This window comes from Myotis brandtii, unplaced genomic scaffold, assembly GCF_000412655.1.
Source record: "Myotis brandtii unplaced genomic scaffold, ASM41265v1 scaffold500, whole genome shotgun sequence".
Taxonomy (NCBI): Eukaryota; Metazoa; Chordata; class Mammalia; order Chiroptera; family Vespertilionidae; genus Myotis; species Myotis brandtii.
This window is the reverse complement of record NW_005369062.1, coordinates 325,489-349,981: the sequence shown is the minus strand read 5'-3', so window position 1 is coordinate 349,981 and position 24,493 is coordinate 325,489. Positions and strand designations below refer to the sequence as shown.

Here is a 24,493-nt window from a genome sequence, read left to right as displayed (position 1 = left end):
AGTATTTGTTCTAGATCTGTGAAATATGCCATTGGTATTTTAATAGGGATTGCATTGAATCTGTAGATTGCCTTTGGTAGTATGGACATTTTAATGATGATTCTACCAATCTATGAACACAGTATGCTTTTCAACTTGTTTATAACTTCTATCTCTTTTTCAATGTCCTGTAGTTTTCTGAGAACAAGTCTTTTACCTCCTTGGTTAAGTTTATTCTTTAGTATCTTAATTTTTTTTTTACAATGGTAAATGGATTTTTTTTTCCTCTGAGAATTCATTATTGGTGTATAAAAAAAGCCATCCATTTTTTGGTATTGATTTTGTATCTTGCTACACTGCCAAATTCATCTATTAAATCTAGTAGTTTTTTGGTGGAGTCTTTAGAGTTTTCTATGTACAATATCATATCATCTGTGAATAATGAGAGTTTTACTTCTTCCTTTCCAATTTGGATGCCTTTTATTTCTTATTCTTGTCTGATCGCTGTGGCTAGGACTTCCAGTAGTATGTTGAATAAGAGTGGTAAAAGTGGACATCCCTGTCTTGTTCCTGTTCTTAGGGGAAACGGTTTTAGTTTTTGCCCATTGAGTATGATGTTGGCTGTAGGTTTGTCATTTATGACCTTTATCATGTTGAGATATGCTCCCTTTATTCCCACTTTGCTAAGAGTTTTTATCAAAAATGGTGCTGGATTTTGTCGAATGCTTTTTTATGCATCGATTGCTATGATCATGTGATTTTTGTGTTTTAATTTGTTTATGTGATGTATCATGTTTATTGATTTGTGAATATTGTACCAGCCTTGCATCCTTGAAACAAATCACACTTGGTCACGATTATGATCTTTTTAATATATTGCTGGATCCAATTTGCTAATATTTTGTTGATATCTCTATTTCATTTATCTTTTCTTCTGGAGAATTCTCTTGTTCTTTCATTTGGGGGTTGTTTCTTTGTCTCCTCATTTTTGCTGCCTGTTTGGGTTTGTGATTAGGTATTAGATAGATCTGCTACGCCTCTCAATCTTTAGTGCAAAATAGTGTCAAGTGCTATTTCTGACTAATAAGATCAGGCAAAGACTCAAAGACTCTAGAGACTGCCTCTGCCTACAGACTTAAAGGATTTTGTTTTGAATAGCCCTCAGGCAATCGTCCACAAGTGTAGTGAGAATTTTTTCAACAGGGAAGGGCAACTGCTTCTGCCTGGAGGCTAATTGCTATTTTCAGTCTTTTAATGGGCCTCAGATACTTTGCACCTTAAGGCAAGGTGTTTTCCAATAGAGTGGGTCAACTTTCTTCCCCCCTCACCCCCCGAGGCAAAACAGTTAGATAGCAATTGTCTTCGTGAGAAAGATGACCTCCTCAACGCAAGGGAATGACTCAGCACAAGAAACCAGGGTGTCTGCCTTCTGGTTTCTAACCCCCAGAGACCCTGATCCTGTCTTCTTCTCACACAGTTCCAGTCCACTATGTTCTCCCTCTGCCAGAGTACAAGGTGAGTGGCTCCAGAGGGAATTTTGTGTGTTGGCCCTTTAAATGTGTTGCATTTCTAGCCATCTCTCCCTGGTAGACAGCAACCCCGCTGCTTTTCACAGTCAGATGTTACGTGGGTACCCTTCTCAGTTCTGGGAGGCCCAGCTTGGGGATTAGACCCCAGAGTTTTCAGTGGCAATCCCGCACAGCTGAGATATCTCATGTGGGAGCCTGGGACTTCATTGTGGGAGCCCAGCCAGCCCTTTTGCGCCTCTGTCCTTCCTACCAGTCTCTATGCAGTCTCCACTTTCTATCTTTGGTTTTCAGGGTTCTCTCCAGTGAGTCTTCAGTTGATTATTAAGGAAGTTTTTCTGTATTTTAGTTGTAATTCCACTTTGGTCCTGGGAGCATGTCCATGCAGCATCCACTTACTCCACTGCCATTTTTAATCTTCCAATTTTTCATTTTTTAAAATGACATCTGCCTAAATAACCTCTAACATCGCTTCTCCTACTTAAAAAAAATGCTATGGTTTTATCCATCTATCTATCTACTTATCTGACTGCTACACCCTTTCCTTTTGTTAAAACCAACCAAAGAACCTGATGGCAGCTGGTATAGTGAGGGTGCTGTCCACCACTCCCAGAATGGCTGGAGCCAGCTATCATCTGTCTGTACTAGGTGTTCAAGGTATATTTCTGCAAATCAAAGACTGCCTCAATTATGATAAATCACAAACAGGGTACTGTCCCTATTTTTACTTTTTAATGACTGAAGTCAGGTGTTTCAGAATTGTATACCCAGAACAGGGGAACACTGTACTGAAGGTTAAAGTCAGAATAATTTCTGCTCCACCATTTGAGAATGTTAATTGCACTATATAGCTGTTTTTATTCAACATCTATATATACATAAGAGTATACTACACTGGATAAAGCACCAAAAGAATGCACTTTAATAACCCCAAAGAATAAAAAATTGCTAAATGAATCAATTTTTATCTAAAATTGAAGTACTGAGACCTAATGTAGGACAGATGCTTCTTTAGAGAAAGATGCAAACAGATGCAGCTCACTAGACAGCCTGTACCACACAAATAATACAACAAGAAGCTTGAGTGTGGGCTTAGGACTAAACCAGCTCCTTAGTAGCTTAGTTTCACCATTTTACCAGCAATGCAACTTTGGACAGAGCCTCAAGAATGAGACTTACTGGAGTCAGGTGAGATAATGTGTGTATACTGGCAACTTAGCAAAAGGCTTGGCATATGATACACCCTCAGTAAATGAAAGGCAGAGCTGTTAGGGTTGTTATTATTAGTGCAAAATAAATATTTGCTGAATGAATGATTTAAAAGTATCAGTTAGTGACAGATGTGACCTATGGTAGAAACATTACGTGTTTCTGAAATGAAATGCACACCTGTCACAAGATGAGAAGACATGGTAAGAATGTAAACTTCTGAAACATTAAGGTTTTAAAATCATAAGATAGGCATTTATAACATAAGCAACATACTCCAGACAAAAATAATTTCTGATGAATCTATTTACTTACCTTCCTTGTCACTGGAAATCTGGTGACCAGAGAAAAATGCAGTTGACTGTACCCGGGCACCGACATTTATGTTATTGGTTTTTAATGCTGCCACAGTCTGATTAACCTATGAAATAACCAAAAGGGGAATATTAGGGTATTTTGAACTAACTCTAGAAATCCACAATTTTCCAGATAAGTCTTCAATTCATTTAAGATCCAGGAAGAAATATTTCTCCAGCAGATATCAGATGAGAGACAGCTGCATATTTGGAGAAGGTTGAGCAGCAGCCATAGCATTTCAGGATGATCTCCATATACTTAAAGGGCTACACAATAGAGAGCACTGACTCTGGAACCAGGCTGCTTGCTTGGTTCTGCTCTGTGACCATGGGCTAATTACTTAACCTCTCAGTAAAATGGAGATAAAAATAGTATCTACCTCATAGGATTGTTATAAAGATTAAATGAGTTAATATACGGGGTGGGGCAAAAGTAGATCTACAGTTATGGAAAATAATACAAGTTAATAAATAATAACACAAGAATAAATTCTGCTTCACATACTCACAACTGCAAACTTACTTTTGCCCCACCCTGTATGTAAAGACCCTTAGAACAGAACCTGGCATAAAGTTTATATGTAATAATTTTCTAAACAAAATAAATAATGTAAATTTCCCAAATCCTAGAAATTTAAGAAAGAAAACATAATAAATACAAATTTCACTTTGCTGTTCATGTCATTATTATTTGTTAAGAGCAAAAACTAAACGTCAAGATTCGGTTCAGTTCTTACATTCATTCTTCACTAATAGTAGACTATTACTAAGGTGAATGAAAAATGAAACATAGAGGCACCTTTAAAATTTTTTCACTATGCTGTACAGTAGGAGCCTAATTAATTTTACTTTTATAAGTTCATTTCCATGCTCCTAGGCTCCTAATATGCCCAGTAACATATGATGAACAGGTTTTTCACAAGATGGAAGACAGTAGAAGAGAATTCTAGGAATCAGTACTGTAACTACTGGTATCACTGATTTGCAAAAACTCTGTCAGCAACAGATAAAAAATGCTATGGTTTTATCCATCTATCCATCCACTTATCTGACTGCTACAACCTTTCCTTTTGTTAAAACCAACCAAAGAACCTGATGGCAGCTGGTATAGTGAGGGTGCTGTCCACCACTCCCAGAATGGCTGGAGCCAGCTATCATCTGTCTGTACTAGGTGTTCAAGGTATATTTCTGCAAATCAAAGACTGCCTCAATTATGATAAATCACAAACAGGGTACTGTCCCTATTTTTACTTTTTAATGACTGAAGTCAGGTGTTTCAGAATTGTATACCCAGAACAGGGGAACACTGTACTGAAGGTTAAAGTCAGAATAATTTCCTCTGGTAAGATTCTTAACCAATGTCAAAGTACACTGCATCCTTAGACTAATGGGTTTCAAAGTATTTTTTGTGTTGTTGTCTTTTTAGCCACAACCCACAGTAAGAAATACACAGCAACCCAATACTGAAACACACATATAAATAGTTTCATAGAGCCATACTTAATACTTGTCCTTACTTTGTTAAATTTTAACACATCCTATCTATCCTATCCCATTCCAATACTGATTGTGACTTACTAAATCCAATTTGGAAACACTACCAGACCTTACATGCAGTCAGTCTACTTCTTAGCATCACTAAGTACACAGTGTGCCTGGAAGATGACTCCTGTTCAGCAGCCAGATACAGAGCGGGACACACATCCTCTAAGCCTGAATCCAGTCGGCCTCAGGCCCCTGCCTGGCTGTGTGTGAGCAACACCCACCTCTGAGACAACTGTAGGACCAACCACAGCAAATGCACATCAGGCCCGGTATTGTCTAGCTTGGAAGATTCAAATCTACACCAACAAAGAGCAAGAACTTCTTTCATTCAGTGGTGAAAATCATGGGAAAATGGGGATGCAGGTCAAAACCAAACAAACAAAAAACCCATCTAGCAAACTCCAGAGACATGAGTTAGGGAGGATGAAAAGTAAAAGATTTCTTCTCATATTGGATATCCTTACATAGTTTTCCTGTCTTAGTTAGAAATACAAGATAGTCTTTGGTTTACGACTTACCACATTCTCTAGTTTTAAAAAGATGTACTGAATTCTTTCTGCCATAGGCACTGGAGGGGTACTATACCTTTTTTTCCAGCCACTTTAATGTCTTCTCTTTGCTGTACTTGTAATATTTCTTTTTGCCTATTTCTGGATTAAATTAAAAGAAAAAAAAAAGAAGACTGAGCATAGTAGAGTAAACAGAAATAAAATGCATAAGGTTATATCATATACAACAGGGGTGGGGAAAGTCTGGCCCCAGGGCCGTATAAGGCCTGTGAAATAATTTGGTCTGGGCCTGTCACGGCATTAGGGGTGAGTTAATTAAATGTTTGACCAAACATAGCAGGCTAATTTTTAAGTTGATAATTTTGTATGGTCCACGAATGATGTTATAAATATACAAATGGCCCTTGGCAGAAAAAAGGTTCCCCGATCCTGACATACAAGATAATTTTAAAATATTTTATATTAGTGTATATTCTTGAAAAACTCAATTTGCAAACCTGTGAGTGTACTTGAGACATTAAAAAAATTCCAAAACAGCCCTGGCCAGGTGGCTCTGTTGGTTGGAGCGTCGTCCCATATATAAAAGATTGTGGGTTCGATTCCCATTCAGGGCACATACCTAGGTTGCTGGTTAAGTCCCAGTCGGGGTAAGTGTGGTAGGCAACCTATCGATGTTTCTCTCTCATATCCATGTTTCTCCCCCATCCCCAATCTCTAAAAATCAATAAGCATATCCTTAGGTGAAGATAAAAAAAAATTCCAGAACAGAATTTGGTTGGAAGTATCCAACCATTGAAGGAGTGGGAATTTAAACAAATCAGATTATACACACAAATCTGTAGAAAAGGTAATTTTTAAAACAGAAAATTAGCAAGTGAAGAAAATTTCATTTCTTTGCATAATTTTAAGCTCACTTCAATGTTTTCAATGAAAGACTACTTTGCTAAAATAAAAACAAAATTCCCATAAGAGAAAATTAAAACTAAATGCAGATGCCTATGAACATTCCATTATCAAATATATATTGTTAACTACTCAGTACTGTCATGATGGGATTAGTGGAGAAAAAAAGAAAAGATAGAACTCTCTTTCACTGTATTGCAGTATAACCATTGCTATTTGGGGGAAATTTAGATTTATGATATGTTCAACCTGGCCCTTTTATATAAGGGATAAAAGTTCCATGTCTTATAAATTATACTTCCTGTCCTCACAATCTACCTAGCATTACCTACCACATCACTGAACCACTATTTCCTCGGTATCTCTTCATTCATGGGGAGTCTTGGTTTCTGTGCAATCAGTGCAGGGGCACTTCCACTCCCACTTCCTGCCCCACACAGGAGTTATCCTGTGATCACTGGATTAGAGCAGATGCAAACACCAGCTTATGGCTCTGTCAGAGACATCCTAGATTACATAGAATGACATTTTCTCTTTCTCTCCTCTGTAATAGTAGCGGGAAATGGAAACTACCGTATTTTTCCAGGTATAAGACACCCCCATGTGTAAGATGCCCCCCACTTTGCCAACCCAAAATTAAGAAATCAGTATTTTAAACATTGTGCTGGTTTTCCTCTTAAGGCCTTTTTTCTTGGCATCTTAAGGAGTTGTTCTTCCTGTTTTCTCCACTGTCTGATCATACACTCAGTGGGAGGAGGTCCAAATTGTCTTTCTGCAGCTCTATTTCCATGCTCTTTTGCATAGCTGATTACATTCAGTTTGAATTTTGCAGAGTAAGACAATCGCTTACCAGTATTTATCTTTTTATTTTTGATATCTTTATGGGTTCAGAACGCTCCGTTCCCTGTTGCATCTGTGCACTCTCCACCTCCACCTCCAATTATGGCATCAGCTGACGTCAGTAATAAGGCTCGTGATTGGAGGAAGCCTGTTTGACTTGTCAGTTTGCCTTTGTAGCTGGGATATATGAGGCACTTCATATATCCCAGCATGGCTCCCTCCTGGGCTGACTTCCATGGATAAGATGCCCCTCGATTTTCAGTCTAATGATTTTAGAAAAAAATAGTGTCTTATACACGGAAAAATATGGTACTTATTCAGGGATCACTTTACTGCAGTCTGTTAATTGCTTGAGTTCCACTAAATCAGTGGTTGGCAAATTCATTAGTCAACAGAGCCAAATATCAACAGTACAACGATTGAAATTTCTTTTGAAAGCAAAATTTTTTAAACTTAAACAATATAGGTAGGTACATTGTTATTAACTTAATTAGGGTACTCCTAAGCTGGCCTTTGCTAAAAACGTCCTCAATCTGATTGAGGTACGTTTGCTGAGGTCGACCCCTTCCAACTCTCCCATCCACACTCGTCTTGTATACTTGTTTCGTCTATCTCCTTTCGTTCATCCTCTCTATATGTCCAAACCATCTCAACATACCTTTCTCAATCCTCGACACTACATCTTCTTTCACTCCACAACGTTCCCTAAAATTAACTTAATAAACTTTACTTAAAGTTTTAAGTCTTAGTTAAACTATAGGTACGTTGAATAAAACTTGATATCATACTTAATAACGATATTATTTATTGATAAAATTAAATTCCTTACAATTTACCTTACAATATCCATAAAATTAAATCATGACAATGACTGACAAACACTAATGTGAACAATGGCCTTGCATCTCCTTGGAAAGTTTGGGTAAGTCAGGTTTGTATGTTGTTGTTTTTAATTTTAGGCACGATTCCAGGTTCTCATCAATAAGACGACTTCTCAATTTACTCTTGATAAGGTTCATGCTTGAAAATGATTGTTCGCATAAATATGTAGACCCGAATAAGGAAAGAACAGCAAACGCTAGTTTTTCAGTTGATTATATGAGTCAGGAATACTATTCCAGGTGTTAAAAATCAACATATCTTCCTTCTCCAGGTCTTTCAAAACAGACCACTTGTGCTGTGGACTAAGTTCACTAACCACTGCACAATGAGACTGCTGACTGACTGGCTCACTCAACTCGTGCTTGAATCGCGTGCGCCTCCCCCGCGCTGTGTATCCCGCGACCCGCCTGCGCCCCCTCTCCCTTTGCCCACCGACCGACCGACACCTCCCACTTCTTCTAATGCCACTTCTTCAAAATAGACTCGCCCAGGCCGAAAACCGACTTCTGCGCATGGGCCACGAAATTTCAATCCTGTACGTGCGCCCGCACGTGGTATTTTGTGGAAGAGCCACACTCAAGGGGCCAAAGAGCCGCATGTGGCTTGCAAGCCGCGGTTTGCCGACCACTGCACTAAATCAGTGGTTCTCAACCTTGGCCCAGAAATCAGGATTTTAAAAAGATTCCCAAGTGATTCTAATGTGCAGCCAAGGTTGAGAACCACTGCACTAAATGGTTTGCATGGGGAAGGGGTTGGCAGGTCCCTGGCCCTAGCACAAATACATTTCCTCCCCATTTCAGCCTGTGGTTGTCAACATTGTGGGCACTAGAAAGCAGGATAGAGTGGGGAGCCACATCTATGCTCCCCTCTCCTCAGGACCTGTCACCAAATAACAAAAAGGAGGCACTGTTACAAATGGTATCCTGTCAGAAATTTGAGAATTTCAAGGTGCAAGGTCTGCTGTCCCCGGAGCTAGGACTGCCTGGGCAAATAGCCTGATGTAGAACCAAAGTAGAGGAGACTGGACCCATCTTCCCTGGAGACAATGTCCCACCCACATACATTAGGGGAATTCTAAGAGCAACACAGCAATCACTCAAAAAATGTACACTGTTCAATGGACTTTATAAGTGCTGTTCATTACCTAAGACAAATACTAAAGAAGCTCAGGTCTCTCTTAAGAAATCTTACTTTGACTACTCACTTCCCTCTTACCTCTATCTCCAAATTCCCTGAAAGAATGTTCTACAATCTGCCCATCTCCTTCCTTCCTCCCACTCCATGCCCCTTGCAGGCTACTTCCTTCCCTCTTGAAAATGCTCTTTCAGAAGAAGAGGAGTCAGTCTCTGAACCATATTTCCTGGGTTCCTATACTCGCAGAGCACAATTCACCTTGGGAAGTCACCTAATAAACGGGATGATCCATACAAATCTGATTGCACAACACCGGGCACATGACAAATACGTAATATTAGTTAAGAACAAATGAGAACTGACAACCTGTTCACGATAATAGCATCTAAAACTGATGTACATTCAGGCCTATGCTACATTCTTTTTTCTTTCTTTTTTTAAAGTATTTTTATTGATTTTTAGAAAGAGAGGAAGAGAAAGAGAGAGATACATTGATGTGAGAGATTGAAACATCAATTGGCTACCTCCTGCATGGCCACTACCGGTGGGGCGGGGGTTGAGCCCGCAACCCCGACATGTACCCTGACCAGAAATCGAACTAGCAACCTTTCTGTACACGAAATGACGCCCAACCAACTGAGCTACAACGGCAGGGCTATGCTACGTTCATTATACACATATTTTCACTGAATGCTCAGAATGAATGGCTAGTTCAAAGGCTTATTTGTCCCCATCTTAATGGACTGGGTGTGAGTGAAGTTCAATAAGTTGTTCAGAGTAAGCAGGTTTTTTTTTTAAAGAATTTTTATTGATTTTTAGAAAGAGAGGAAGAGAAAGAGAGAGATACATTGATGTGAGAGATTGAAACATCAATTGGCTACCTCCTGCATGGCCACTACCGGTGGGGCGGGGGTTGAGCCCGAAACCCCGACATGTACCTTGACCAGAAATCGAACTAGCAACCTTTCTGTACAAGAAATGACGCCCAACCAACTGAGCTACAACGGCAAGGGCTGTGCTACGTTCATTATACACATTTTTTCACTGAATGCTCAGAATGAATGGCTAGTTCAAAGGCTTATTTGTCCCCATCTTAATGGACTGGGTGTGAGTGAAGTTCAATAAGTTGTTCAGAGTAAGCAGGAGCATCAGGATTCCTTTTCAAGCTGGCTGCAAGTTGTGGGTCTGATGCTCATTTTACCAAAATCAATTAGCTATTCATTCTACTGCCTCAGTACTTGTAACCCTGTTATTTGTGGGTAAAAACCTCTCCTCCAAGGTTCTATAAAACCTTTCTCTCAGTTATTCTACATCTCTGATGACTTTTCCTCGGATTCTTTTCTAGCTCTACTTCCTCCTCCTCTGAGGCCAATTGTACCTTTCTCCTGGAGTGACTTAATCCTATCTCAACAACACTAAACAAACCCAACCAGGAAACCCACAGTCCTGAGATGAGGCCCTGAGTGTCTAAAGCCAAACTGTGCACCTTCCTCACAAACTGCCCTCCTGGACACCCAGCCTCGAATTTCAGCCAGTACTCACTCCTGCCTTCCTCCCCACATTCCATCCCTAGACTCCACAGAGATGGGAAGGAGCCAACATTATCTTATAGGGGACAATGGGGAAGGAAAAAGCAAATAAGAAAAAAACTATGTCAGAAATCAGCAGGCTTAGCTTCTTGTGCTGGATCAGTAATCACTTCATTTAAAAAAATATTTAGTAATAATGTTTATATGATAAGTACACCCATTTTAAGTATATAATTTGAGAGTATGGACAAATGTATACATTCAGTCATATAACCATCACCCAGAAAGTTCCCTTGAGCCCTTCTGCCATCAGTTCCCCATCCCTACCCAGACCTCAGGTGACCACTGATCTGCTATCATCATAGAAACACTGTTGCTTTATCCTAGAACTTCATAGAAATAGAATCACATGGTGAGTACTTCTTTATGACCATCCTCTTTTGCTCAACATCATTTCTTTGTGAGTCTTCCATTTTGTTGCAGTTGGCAATAGTTCCTTCTTTTGTATTATCAAGTGTATCCTGTGTATGGATTCCCACATTTTGTTTACCCACTCACCTACTAAAGAACATTTAGGTTGTTTCCAGTTTGGGGCTATTTTGAAAAAGTTACTCTGAAATTAAAAGGCTGCTCTGAACATTCTTGCACAAATCTTTGCACAGATCTGTGTTATCATAAGTCTTGGATGAATATCTAGGAAGAGAATTACTGAGTCATAAGAAATTTCTAAGTAGTTATATATCATTTTATGCTTCCACTAGCTAGGTAGGGGACTTCCAATTATTCCTTATCATATTTCTTATTTACTTAGCCATTCTGTGAATACTGATATTTTCTTGTGATTTTATTTACATTTTCTTGGTGACTGATATTGAACATCTTTTCATGTGCCTATGGGCTATTCATAAATCTTCTTTTCTGAAGTGTCTGTTCAAACTGCTTGCTGATTTTTTACTGTGTTGTATATCCTCTTATTATTGTGTTAAAAGAGTTCTTTATATATTTGAGATACATATTTTTTATCAGATATGCCACGTAAATATTGTCTTCTAACTGTGGCTTTATCTTTTTTATTTTTCCCCTCAGTGGTGTCTTTCAAAAAGCAGAAGCTATTAATTTTGATGAAATGTAATTTATAATGTTTTTCATTTTGTATTGGTTTCAGGTATATGGCTTAGTAGTTAGACAATGATATACTTTACATAGTGTTCCACTTGATAATCCCAATACCCTAAATGGCGCCATACAGGGTTATGGCAATATCATTGACTATATAATTTTTTTATGATTAGTGGTTTTTATGTCCTAAGAAACCTTTGCTTCTCACACAAAAGTTTTCTATTAGACGTTTAAGTTTTTGCTTTTGCATTTAAGTTAGTAATCCATTTTGAGTTCATTCTTTTGTATAAAGGTGAGGTGAGGGTCAACGTTAATTGTTTTTCATATGGAGAGATCCAATTTTTCCAAGTCATTTGTTGAAATAACTATCCTTGTGCCCATTTAATTATCTACTTCTGGATTCTCTATTCTGCTTCATGTATCTATATATTTACCTTACAGCAATAACACTTTCTTGATTATTTTAGCTTCACAGTAAGTCTTAAAATCAGGTTGTGGAAGTTCTCCAACCTTTTTCTTCTTCTGCAAAATTGTTTTGGCTATCATAAGCCCTCTGCATATATAAATCCTAGAATCATCTCATTAATTTCTGCTAGAAAAAAATGGCCATCTTAATATTGAGTCTTCTAATTCACAAACATTATCTATCTCTCCATTTCTGTAATTCCTTAATTTCTCTCATCAATGTTTTATAATGTTCCGTGTATTGGTCTTATACATTGTGTTATATTTATTCCTGGAACTTCATGATTTTTTGATGACATTATAAATGGTATGTTTGTTTTGTTTTTTAAATATATTTTATTGATTTTATAGAGAGGAAGGGAAGAGGAAGAGAGTTAGAAACATCCATGAGAGAAACATCGATCAGCTGCCTCCTGCATGCCTCCTACTGGGGATTGAGCCCACAAACAAGGTACATGCCCTTGATCAGAATCGAACCCAGGACCCTTCAGTCCGCAGGCCAATGCTCTATCCACTGAGCCAAATCAGTCAGGGCTAAATGGAATGTTTTTATTCCATTGTTCGATTATTCACTGCTAATATACAGAAATACAATTTATATCTGTACATTGACCTTGTATCCTGGTGCCTTTTTTATTAGTTCTAATGATTTTTTGTAAATTCTTTTGAGATTTTAATATACATGACCATATTGTTTATGAGTAAATTGTTTCATTATTTACTTTCCAATCTATACAACTTTTAAATTTTTCTTGTCTTACTGAAACTGTTAGGACTTCCACTTCAATGGTGAATAGAAGTGGCCATCCTTATCTTGTACCTAATTTTAGGGGAAAAGTGTTGTCTTTTACAGTGAAGTATGATGTTAGTCTAGGTTACAGATGCCCTTTACCAGACTGAGGAAGCTCCCTTCTATTTCTAAGTTGCTGAAAATTGATATTATGACTGAATTTTGTCGAATGCTTTTTTGTATCTATTGAGATGATCATACAGTTTTTCTTTTATGATGCATAAATATGGTGAATTATATTGACTGATTTTTCTAATGTTTAACCAACTTTGCATTACTGCAATAAACCCTACATTTTTCCTTTATCTTTTTAAATAAAATTATATATATGTTGATGTAGATATAAATACATAAAACAGACACAATACAAGTAGAAACTGCTGTGTGGTTACTCCCAGGTCCCTGGCACCAGGCAGAACTCTGAACCCCTCCCCATGTGTGTTCCACTCAGGCCTGACTCTGCATGCTTGGGGTAGAAAATCTAATCTGTCAGGTAAGGAACTTCTGAGGCCAGTGTCTGATACCACCTGCCCCCATTACCTCCCACAAGAGCATAAAGCAGAGGTTAAGGCTTTATAATAGCGAGTTTCCCAGCTAATATTTAGTTAAAAATTTTCTGTCTATTATCATATGAGATATTGGCCTAGTTTTCTTTTGTAATAATTTTTATTTTTGGTATGGAGTAATTCTGGCTTCATAAAACTAGTTGGGAAATATTCCTGCTGTATCTAATTTCTGGAAGAGTTTAAGTATGATTGTTATTATTATTATTTTAGTATTATTTCTTCCTCAAAGTATGGTAGAATTCACAAATGAAACCAGCTGGGCCTAGAGTTTGTTTTTTTTCTAGGAAGATTTTAAGTTAAAATTTATTTTAAATGAGACATTCCCTGGACAAGATGACCACTAAGAAATATCAAGGAGAAAGAACCAAGATGGTGGCATAGGTAGTACTTGCCACCTCCCACAGCCACATCAAAATTACAACTAAAATACAGAACAACTGTCATTCAGAACCATCTGAAATCTGGCTGAATGGAAGCCCTGCAACTAGAGAAGTAAAGAAGAAAGCACACTGAGACTGGTAGGAGGGGCAGAGGCGAGGAATGGGCTGGTCCAACACCCACATATGGCGGGTTTTTAATTAGGAGGGATATCTTGGCCGTAGAAGCCTCCTGTGAGGAGCAAGGGGTCCCAGCACAGGGTTCCAGTGTTGGGAAGAGAGAAAAGCCCCCATAACTTCCAGTGGGCATTGGGGCTGAGTGACACAGAGGCTGCCGGAGTCCCAACAATTCCTCTTAAAGGGCTGGTGCACGAACTTACTTGGACTGGCTCCCTCTGAGCTCTATCGCTGGGCAGTGGCTTGGGGAGATCCAGGTACATACAGGGAGGAACTGGATTGTCTGGCATCAGAACAAGAATTCAGGGGCAGCTTTCTCCCAGACAGAGGTGCTTGCAGGGATCATTATTCCTATGCTGAGACATCCCCCATTACAGAGCCAACTGGCAGGTGACATATCTGAGTCTCTATCAACCTGAGTCACACTGTTGGCTCTGCCCTGGTAATTCCCTGAGACCCCGCCCCACCCAATTCACAGCCCCACCCAAGCTATTTGCAGCAGCTTTTCCAGCTTGTCTTGGCTCAGGCTTCAGACTTTTCTAAACTCTCTTAAATAAGCAACAACTGGTGACAGCATGTCCCATACCTCTCAATGAGAGGCCCCAGGCTCTGCACTAGCAGCAGTCAACCTTGCTTCACAGCTTGGCCTCTCCTGGGCACTTCTAAGCCCAACACAAGTAAGATTATCTTCAGATCCCTCTGCAGCTGCTGACAGATGGCCATAGGCAGGGCAGAGACAGTGGCTGACTTTGCACCTCCAGGAGGTCCCCAGAGCCTGTGGACAGCTTCAGACCATGCCAGATTACATCTCTACACATCCACGAGCAACACACTTAAGTGGCAGACTCAGTGAGCACCAAAGCCCCACTGAATCAAGTCTTATTCCATAGGATGTCTCCTGCACAGCAGCTCTTCCATTGTAGTCACAGATGCTCCTCACAGCCAGTTGGCCTGGGGATCAATTCCTCCCAGTGACACCAACAGCAATCAAGGCTCAACTACAATAAGACAGTGCACACAATTCACACAAGGACACATCTAGAGTGCCCAGCTCAGGTGGCTAGGGAAGCTGAGCCCCTGGGCCCTACAGGATACATATTACACAAGACCACTCTACCAAGTCTGGGAGACATAGCAGCTCTACCTAATACATAGATGTTTACAGGCATCAAAAATGTGGAGACAAACTTGTCACAAATGAAAGAACAGAAGAAATCTCAAGAAAGAACTAAATGAAATGCAAGCAAACTACTAGATACAGAGTTCAAAACAATGGTTATAAAGATGCTCAAGGGTTTAAATGAGTTTCAAGGAAATTAGTGAGAACATCAAAGACATGAAAAAGGACCAGTCAGAAATGAAGGATATACTAACTGAAATGAAGAATCATTTACAGGAATTAACAGTAGAGTACAGGAGGCTGAGAATCAAATCAGCAATTTGGAATATGAGGAAGCAAAAACACCCAATCAAAACAGCAAAAAGAAAAAAGAATCCAAAAATATGAAGATAGTGTAAGGAGCCTCTGGGACAACCTCAAGTATACCAATATTTGCATCACTGGGGTGTCAGAAAGGGAAGAGAGAAAGATATTGAAAATCTATTTGAAGAAATAATGACAAAAAACTTCCCTTACCTGGTGAAAGAAATAGACTTACAAGTCCAGAAAGCGCAGCGAGTTCCAAATAAGAGAACCCAAAGAAGGCCACACCAAGGCACATCATAATTAAAATGCCAAAGGTTAAAGACAAAGAGAGAATCTTAAAAGCAGCAAGACAAAAGCAATTAGTTACCTACAAGGGAGCACCCATACGACTGTCAGCTGATTTCTTCACAGAAACTTTGCAGGCCAAAAGGGAGTGGCAAGAAATATTCAAAGTGATGAAAAGCAAGGGCCTACAACCAATATTACTCTACCCAGCAAAGCTGTTATGTAGAATTGAAGGTCAGATAAAGAGCTTCACAGACAAAAGAAAGCTAAAGGAGTTCATCACCACCAAAAAGATGAACAATAAAATGGCAATAATTACATATCTATCAACAATTGAATCTATAAATCAAAATAAACAAGGAATCTAATGAACAAAATAAACTGATGAAAACTGAAGAGTTAAAAAAGTCAAACACAAGAACATTATCTGAAACTAGAGGCCTGATGCACGAAGATTCATGCAAGAATGGGCCTTCCTTCCCCTGGCTGCTGGAACTGTCTGTGCTCTAGCTGGAGCCGCCTTTCTGCTTTAGTTCTGGCCTAGAACTGCCTTTCTGCCTTCCCACTCTGTCCAGAGGCCCAGAGCGGCTGGGGTGGTGCGGAACTCCTGCATCGTTGCCATGGCGACGACACAAGCATCCCACCCCGCCCCTGGCCTCTCGGTGTCTGTGTATGCAAATTAACCTGCCATCTTTGTTGGGTTAATTTGTATACTCACTCCTGATTGGCTGGTGGGCATTGCAAAGGTATGGTCAATTTGCATCTTTCTGTTTTATTAGTGTAGATATGTATTACCTATGGATACAAACAATAGGGTGATGAAGCCCTAACCGGTTTGGCTCAATGGATAGAGCGTCGGCCTATGGACTAAAAGGTCCCCGGTTCGATTCCGGTCAAGGGCACATCCCCAGTAGGGAGTGTGCAGGAGGCAGCTGATCGATGTTTCTCTCTCATAGATGTTTCTAACTCTCTATCCCTCTCCCTTCTTCTCTGTAAAAATCAATAAAATATATTTAAAAAAAATAGGGTGATGAAGGCCTGGGGTGGGTTTCTCTGTAAAAATCAATAAAATATATTAAAAAAAATAGGGTGATGAAGGCTTGGGGTTGGGCGGAACTGGGTAGAGGGGGGCAATGGAGGAAAATGGAGGACATCTGTAATACTCTCAACAATAAAGATTTTATAAATACATACATACATAAATAAATATCAAGTTTGAATATCCATAATGCTACATAAGGACCAAGTCAAAAACTACAGCTCACCTTTGTTTGTTTGTTTAGTCATTCATTTATTTTACATATCCTTGCTTTTATTTATTTATCTATCTTTTTTTTTTCAGTGTTTTAATTAAATCTATTGAGGTGACATTGGTTAATAGGATCATGTATATTTCAGCTGTGGATTTTTATGTTACAAGATCTGTATATTACACAGTGTACCCACCACTCAAAGTTAATAATATTTCATTACTATGCTTACCTTTAAAATTCACAAATTTTTATAAGGTTTAAAATACTCATGAAGGCCACAGATTACCCATAAGTATGAAAAATACCATGTCTTTTCATGTCCTAAATTTCATACTTAAGAGAGTTAGTGATTAGATAATATGCACATATGTTGGAAAGGTTTCTTTCCCTAATGTGTCTGGTACCTATAAAACTGGTTTCAAAACTTCTTGAAAGATTGGGCTTACAAAATAAAGATAGAATAAAAGTGAGCTCACTTTTAAATAACATGTTCAGCAAATGGGTAATCTGTTCACAAACTTGAATTTTCCTGATAGATTGTAGAACAAACTGCCTAGAGCACATTTTTACATCTACTTTCTCAATGTTTCCTACCACTGAGAAACTCATATGGTCTCTTTTTTCCCTGCCTCCTGGGGAAAGAAACTTGGCAACTGTACTCGGGACATTTTAATCAGGTAAGTTTTCCTGACTTCCTGTTAATCACACTGGACAGCGCAGTGTAGCTTTTGCTTGCAGTATGAAACAGTGTTACACTCAAGACGAAGTTCATAACCCTTTATTAGTCCTTTCCCCTGTCATCTCTCCATGACTGTGAGCTTCTTTGGCAAGAAATGTGCTGAGCCTCAGAGCTAGCAAACAGAAACACATAATTTCCTTCACTAATAAAACTGGCGGTGCTAACTAAGGTCACCGCCATCATCATTCAGGATACAAACAACCGTGGCAGGGTTTATTTGGCAAGGAGAAGGCAAGGGAGGAAGGTTTTCATAAAACTAGAAGATGTAACCAGATCTTTAATGACATAGTCTTTTAAGACAGCATCTGGAGTTCAATATCAAAATAGCTGGCTAGGTAATTTGAGTATTTGAGCTTTTACTCTATCTGCACCGTGCCTGTGGAGAGGATGGAAGTTAAAAAACAGCAGCTTTCCTCTTTATCTTTGCTTCTTGTCATGGACATTACCTGGCCATTACTCTTGGGCAGTCTTCTTTGTTTCTTATTTAAAAATCCTAGCAATAAAATACAAAGAATGGAACTAAACAACTTATAAGTGGACAATCACCCCAAATCAAATAAGCAGCCAGCACCCAAGGCAATCACTAAAACAGGCAGTGCCTTGAGCACAGAAAGCTCATTGCTGGGATTAGAAAAAATGCCTTTCCTTACTCCATTAAAGTTCTGTCTCCTCTCCTGTCCCTCTCTTTTTGCCTCACAAAGGGAAATTAAGAAGTGATACAAGATTTTTTAAAAGTTTCTATTTTTATATATGACAATACCTAAGCATTCTAACAGAGCATTATGGAAGTGTTAACACAGTTGTAAGAAGAAAGGTTGGGGAGCAGAAATAAATAATTCACTAGCAGGTAAGTTCTCCAAGGACCAAGATGAAGGAATTTATTCACTGATATATTTTATGCTCCTAGCATAGTCCCTGCCATAGGATAAGCTTTCAGAGAATATTTGTTAAATGAATGAATGATAAATAAATTAAAGAAAAAAATGCTATTTTCACATACAAATTAACCTAATTCTGGACAATCTGCTGTGATTTTGCTTTTCTGTGTTTGTAAAGAAGTTGATGACCTGATGCCAAATAAATGCATATAAGGAGACACCTTTAAAAAATAAAGAAAAAAGGGAAAGAGTTACTGTCATACAGACGTGAATTCAAATCTCAATTCTATCACTTCAAGTTCTATGATGTTAGTCAATTCACTTACACCCTGTGAGCCTCAGTTTCCTCATTTGTAAAAATGCAGGTTATAAAAACAATGAAAGGAGATTACTGTAAGGACTAAATAATATATATAAATCAATAAGTATAGATATGGTATAGAATAATTTCTTAATATATGGAAGATATTTTTATTATCTGACTAGAGGCCCAGTGCATGAAATCTGTGCACGGGTGCGGTCCCTAGGCCTGACCGGCAATCAAAGTGTGAGGGTCTGGCATGGAAAGGCAGGTCCCAGCTGACCTCTGGGCCCTGGGTAGCACCTGGGCCCCCAGAGCCCCAGCGCACCCCTCTCCGCCTGTGTTATTGGGCCCCTGCCCGGCTCCCTGCAGGGCGATCAGTGGGGTCATCGGCCTGCTTGCACCCGCCTTGGCCTGGAGCCACCCACTCACCTGCCCCACCATCCCACCGTGGTCCCGCTCTCATCAGGGCCTATCGGGGCCGGCAGCACCTCCACTGCCGCCTGCTGCCAGCGCCGCATCGCCAACGCCCACCATGTTCTGCGTCACCCCCTGGTAGTCAGCACACGTCATGGTGAGTGGTCGCACTCCCGGTCGAACTCCCAGGCGAGGGGACAATTTGCATATCAGGCTTTTATTACATAGGATTATCCTCACTCTCCTATTTAAACCATTTATATATAAAAAAGCCTAAGCGACCGTTCGACCATTAGCTATGATGCGCACTGACCACCAGGGGGAAGATGTTCAATGCACAGGCATGGAAACATGGAACAGACTGATGAATCTCAGAGAGAAGGGGGAGGGGGGAGGGCGGGAAGAGATTAACCAAAGATCTTATATACATACTAGAGGCCCAGTGCATGAAATTCATGCGGGGGTGGGAGGGGGGGAGGGAAGCCCTCAGCCTGGCCTGCACCCTCTTTAATCCAGGACCCTCAGGGGATGTCCGACTGCAGGGACTATATACATACTAGAGGCCCAGTGCATGAAATTCGTGCGGGGGTGGGAGCGGGGGGAGGGAAGCCCTCAGCCTGGCCTGCACCCTCTCTAATCCAGTACCCTCAGGGGATGTCCGACTGCAGGGACCAGGCCAAAACCGGCAGTCCAACATCCCCCAAGGGGTCCCGGATTGGGAGAGTGCGCAGGCCAGGCCAAGAGACCCCACCAGTGCACAATTCTGTGCACCGGGCCTCTAGTTTGAATATATAATAATAAATGGACCATCAAATGCGTATTGGTCACCTACTGTGTACCCAGTACTTAAACATCAGCAAAGAATTAAAAATTTCTAATTTAGAAGCCTTAATAGTACTAACATTTATTGAGCATTTACTATCTATACCTAACACTCTCTGGGCATCCATTTACTTATATTATTTAAGTCATGAAGCATCTGTTCACGGCAGACACTAAATACAGTAAAATGCAATACTTAAATAATGTTCAGATGTTGGTCATTCATAAATCTCAACACTATGAAGTTAAGAGAGTGAAAGTTTTATTTTATGATTTAGAACAACTTTGCAGAATACTAATTATAATGTGTGACAGAATACAGAGGATACTCTCAACCATTCAAACTCTTCATGTGACAGATAAAGGATGCTGAAAAGTTTGAATGATTTGTTCAAAACCATATAGCATATACATTTTTAATTTTCCTTGCAGGACATCAGATCCTGAGATCAGATTACTCAAGAGATATGAAGCAAATATAACAAAATATTAACTTTTTTTTATTATTGAGGTTAGTACAAATAATATTTATAGTGTTTTCCTCTGAGTTTTTCTGTACCTTTAAAATTTTTAATTAAAAAATTGCTTCAGCTGCTTATGTACTTTCATTTTCAAAGCAAATATATTATCAACCTTTATATATACCAGATTTCTAAAAACTCTAGGTCTCAAATTTTTCTTTCTTTTTTAATGACAGTACGGCAAAGCACAAAGTAGTTCAGACAATAAAAGATGCATACAATTCTCTAGAAGTCTTGGCAGTTTTCTCCATAATCAAATTCTTTCCCTAATGAACTACAGTCTGCAAATCTTAAAATAATGGAAGGTTTAAGAACAAAATCAAAACAAGAAAAAAAAGAAATATCTTTCATGCCTCATACTCAGAAAGGCATCTTCATCATAATATACATAATTCTCATTACTTGCTTCAACCCTTGACCCAAAACACAAATATGTACAGTATTTTTCTTTATGTGAGTTCTATATTCAAGGACAGCATGAAGCTCCAAAAGAAGACACACAGTATTTTGAAGTGTACAACTGATTATTTAGAGCCAGTCAAACAAGGTAAATATAGCGTATGCACTTCCAGTACAGCAGAACTTCCAAACCCAGGCAATGTTGAGAAGTGAAAGACATTAGGACATGAAATTCAGATAATGATTCAATAAGAGGCCAAGGATTTGGTGTGCAAGAAGGAAGGAATGAGAAAGGCAAAAGCTCTTGCTTTGAAACAGAGTCTGTAAGCTAACAAATGCCAGTGCATTAACACTTTCGGAATCTGGGTTTCTGGGTTTGGATTAGCTGTTCATATACAGCTAACACAAGAATTTTGGATAATAAGAGTTAATTGTATTTTCAACTGTGTTAACAAAATTAAAATGAATTGTAATTATTCCTCATTACTTTAGCTTTCAGAAATGGTTATAAGCTACACATTTGTCACCAGAAAAAGACTGCTATCTCCTGCCAAACTCAGCATCAGGGAATGTCTTTAATGGACCGCTTTGATAAAGCCTTGGCACCACACATCCCTCAGATACAAAATGGAACGTTAGGTCTGGCCAAGTGTGAATTTAGTAGACCCCTCAAATGTAAGATGCAATCAATGAGGTTCTCCCCTTTCCCACTGTAAGCTTACACTTCTGGGAATCACCACTTTCTTGGTCCCAGAACTATCATAGTTGGCCAAACTGTCTGTGACCACAATCAACCACAACTTACCAGCCTGTTGTTGTGGTCCCTGTACGGTTTCCACATTAACCCTGAAACTACTTGGGGCACTGATGCTAAATTTGTATAGTACTTCTAACTGTTCAAAACACATTCACACACACTGCCTCACTTCTTCCTTTCAAAATTCCAGTGAATAATATCTAAAATTCATCTCTTCATTACCCCCAGCCTGCTCCTCCCACCATGTTTCCTGTCTCCAGGATGCTACCACTACACAACCTGCTGGTCAAGAGACAAAACCAGAAGTCATCCTTGCCTCCTCCTTCTCCTTGATTACCATCCAATTACCAAATGAAGTTGGTTCTACCTCCAAATTGCTGATTATCTCCAGTTCCATCTCGTAAAGTCAGGCTACAATCATCCTCTGCTTTGGATCACTGCACTGGCCTCTGTGAATCTGGCCTCAGCTTCTCCAATATACTCCACATTATTGTACTTTCTGCTTAAATTTTTGCTGACACTCCAGTACCATTAGGTAAAGTCCAGACAAATATAATGCCCTTCACCATCTGAACCCTTGCCCAATATTCCACCCCATTTCTTCCTTACTAAATCCGTCCCTGACATCCTATATTTTGGCCACACTGAACTCCTTGGAATTTCTTGATTGTGACACATTTTCCATACAACCATGCCTCTTTTTTGCTGCTACTCTGATGGGTATCCTTCAGGACTCCACTTAGAGGTCATTCCTTCCAAGGAGAGAAACACAGTACTCACTGACCTGCATTCCCACCCAACCCAGGCCGGGTTATAAACCTGTCCTGTACATCCCCAGACACCCCAGAGTTCACTTCCATTAGTCCCTATTGTTTGCCTTACTCATCATTTGCTGCTATCAAACTCAAAGCTAAATGAGAGAAAGAATAATGTCTTATTTATAAGTAAGTATTGCCAGAGCCTAGCACCAGTGCTCAATGTATGTTTCTTAGTAGATGCTCAATAAATGCTTCTTGAATCAATAAAAGTATAGATTTTATGTCATTTTACAAATTAGAAAGCTGAGTAACAAAGCAGTTAAAGTCACAAACTAATTCAAAGAACTGAGACCAAAGGCCAAGCCTTGCGAATCCTGGCCCTGTAAGAGACAAGCCACCACATTTTGCTGGTTGGAATGTTAACAACTGGGAGCAAAATCTGAATGACAGTTTCCCCTATGACCCACACAGAATAAGCATTACACTCAGTGGGCCTTCACACAGCTCCATTCTCAGACAGGCGCCCGCCTTTCCAGTAGCCATCAGCCTGATTTCAAAGGCTATATATACTACCTTTTCCCTCTGTCACATGTTGAAGTAACTTCTCAAGTTCAGGAAGTTTCAGCAACAAGATGCAATTCGGAAACATATCATCCACCACAACTTGATCTAGAGGCTGGAACTTTCCCTGAAAAAAAGACTTTAGTCAGTAAGAATGCAAGCACACCAGTCAAAAAATCCACACATTAAAAAAAAAAAAAAGATACATTACCTCATAACTGGACTTTTAAACTAAGTTCAAAGTCACTTGTTCACCCAGGGAATCCCTAAACTGGGACAGGCTCCAGAACTGACTCTCAGCTCCCTTTAGGAAGCCCTTAAAAGAGTTTCTACCTCATGAGTACAATAACTGGATAAAATTGGGCAACAAAATTCTGGAAAAGTACTGGAAGTTATGGAAACTTGCAAAGATGGTAAATTACCTGGGGCTGGTCTAACCCATTTAATTTGAAAAAGAACCAGCTGATGTTACAGAGCAGGAGTCCTGACCATAATCCAGAAATAAGCCTAGATCAAGCCCAGTGTGTACATCTCCTCTCCCCTCCTCACATCTCCAGTGCTTTAAATACCACAAAAAAAAGAAACATAGCAAAAGTGAATCTACTCCTGTCAGAGCTGTCTGACAATGCTTTCAAATTTAGACCATAATGAAAGAAGAGATAGGAGGATGAATATAAGAACTTGCAGACACATTAAATCAGGCTCAGCTTGATAAGTGTATGTGGCCTGGTAGCCAAGTGCAGGACACAGAAATCCAGATCATCCTTCTTCTCAATCAGGTTTAGTTTTTCTTAACTTTACTTGTGGCCTGGAGAGAAGTCTAAGTTATTAGTCACCTGACTTAGGGATATCAGACTTTGTAAAGGTATATGGTTTTGCTCATGTCCCACTTCTAGCTCACTCTACTTTCTGTGTTAATGACAGTTCCACTTGAAGACAGAAAACCTGTGTCTGATCAGTTTTCTTTCTGCAAATACAGCTTTCTTTGTTTTAAGGGTAAAAGCTTCTCATTCATTCAGTAGCATGTGTGATAGCTTGTCATGCTGTCAGTTAGGTTAACAAGTGGCAAGAAGTGCCTCAATTTAAATGTTCTCTTTTTCCTTCAGACAGTAAAAATAATTCACAGATTTCCTAAGTCTTACTGTCTTTAGATTTCTATCTTAATTTATATTCTTCCATGATCAACATTTTAAATATTTACCTTAAAACAACATTCTACATATATATAATGGACTACTACACAGTCATAATATAATTTCAAAATTAATGTTTCATTTCTTTTTTCTTTACCATCCTATATAATAAAGAGGTGATATGCGAATTAACCCTCATGTCATCACAAGATGGCTGCCTACGACCAGGCCAGTAGGGGGGTTAGTGAGACCAAATGACATGACTGAACAGCAGGGGGCAACCAGGCTGGTGGGGGGGCCGTGAGGGGCGACCAGGCCGGTGGAGGGACAGTTGGGG

General features: G+C 39.4%; 1 protein-coding gene across 2 annotated transcripts in view; it reads right to left on the bottom strand.

Annotated features, from left to right (window-relative positions):
• Positions 1–24,493, bottom strand: part of RNASEH2B (ribonuclease H2, subunit B) — a 72,725-nt gene that overhangs the window by 38,799 nt on the left and 9,433 nt on the right. For both annotated transcript variants that reach the window (XM_014548302.1, XM_014548301.1), the window contains exons 4-6: positions 23,036–23,150; positions 5,201–5,265; positions 3,030–3,135 (exon numbers count right to left, since the gene is read on the bottom strand). In XM_014548302.1, coding sequence (XP_014403788.1) covers positions 3,030–3,135; positions 5,201–5,265; positions 23,036–23,150 — 286 coding nt within the window. The remainder of the gene's footprint in view (positions 1–3,029; positions 3,136–5,200; positions 5,266–23,035; positions 23,151–24,493) is intronic.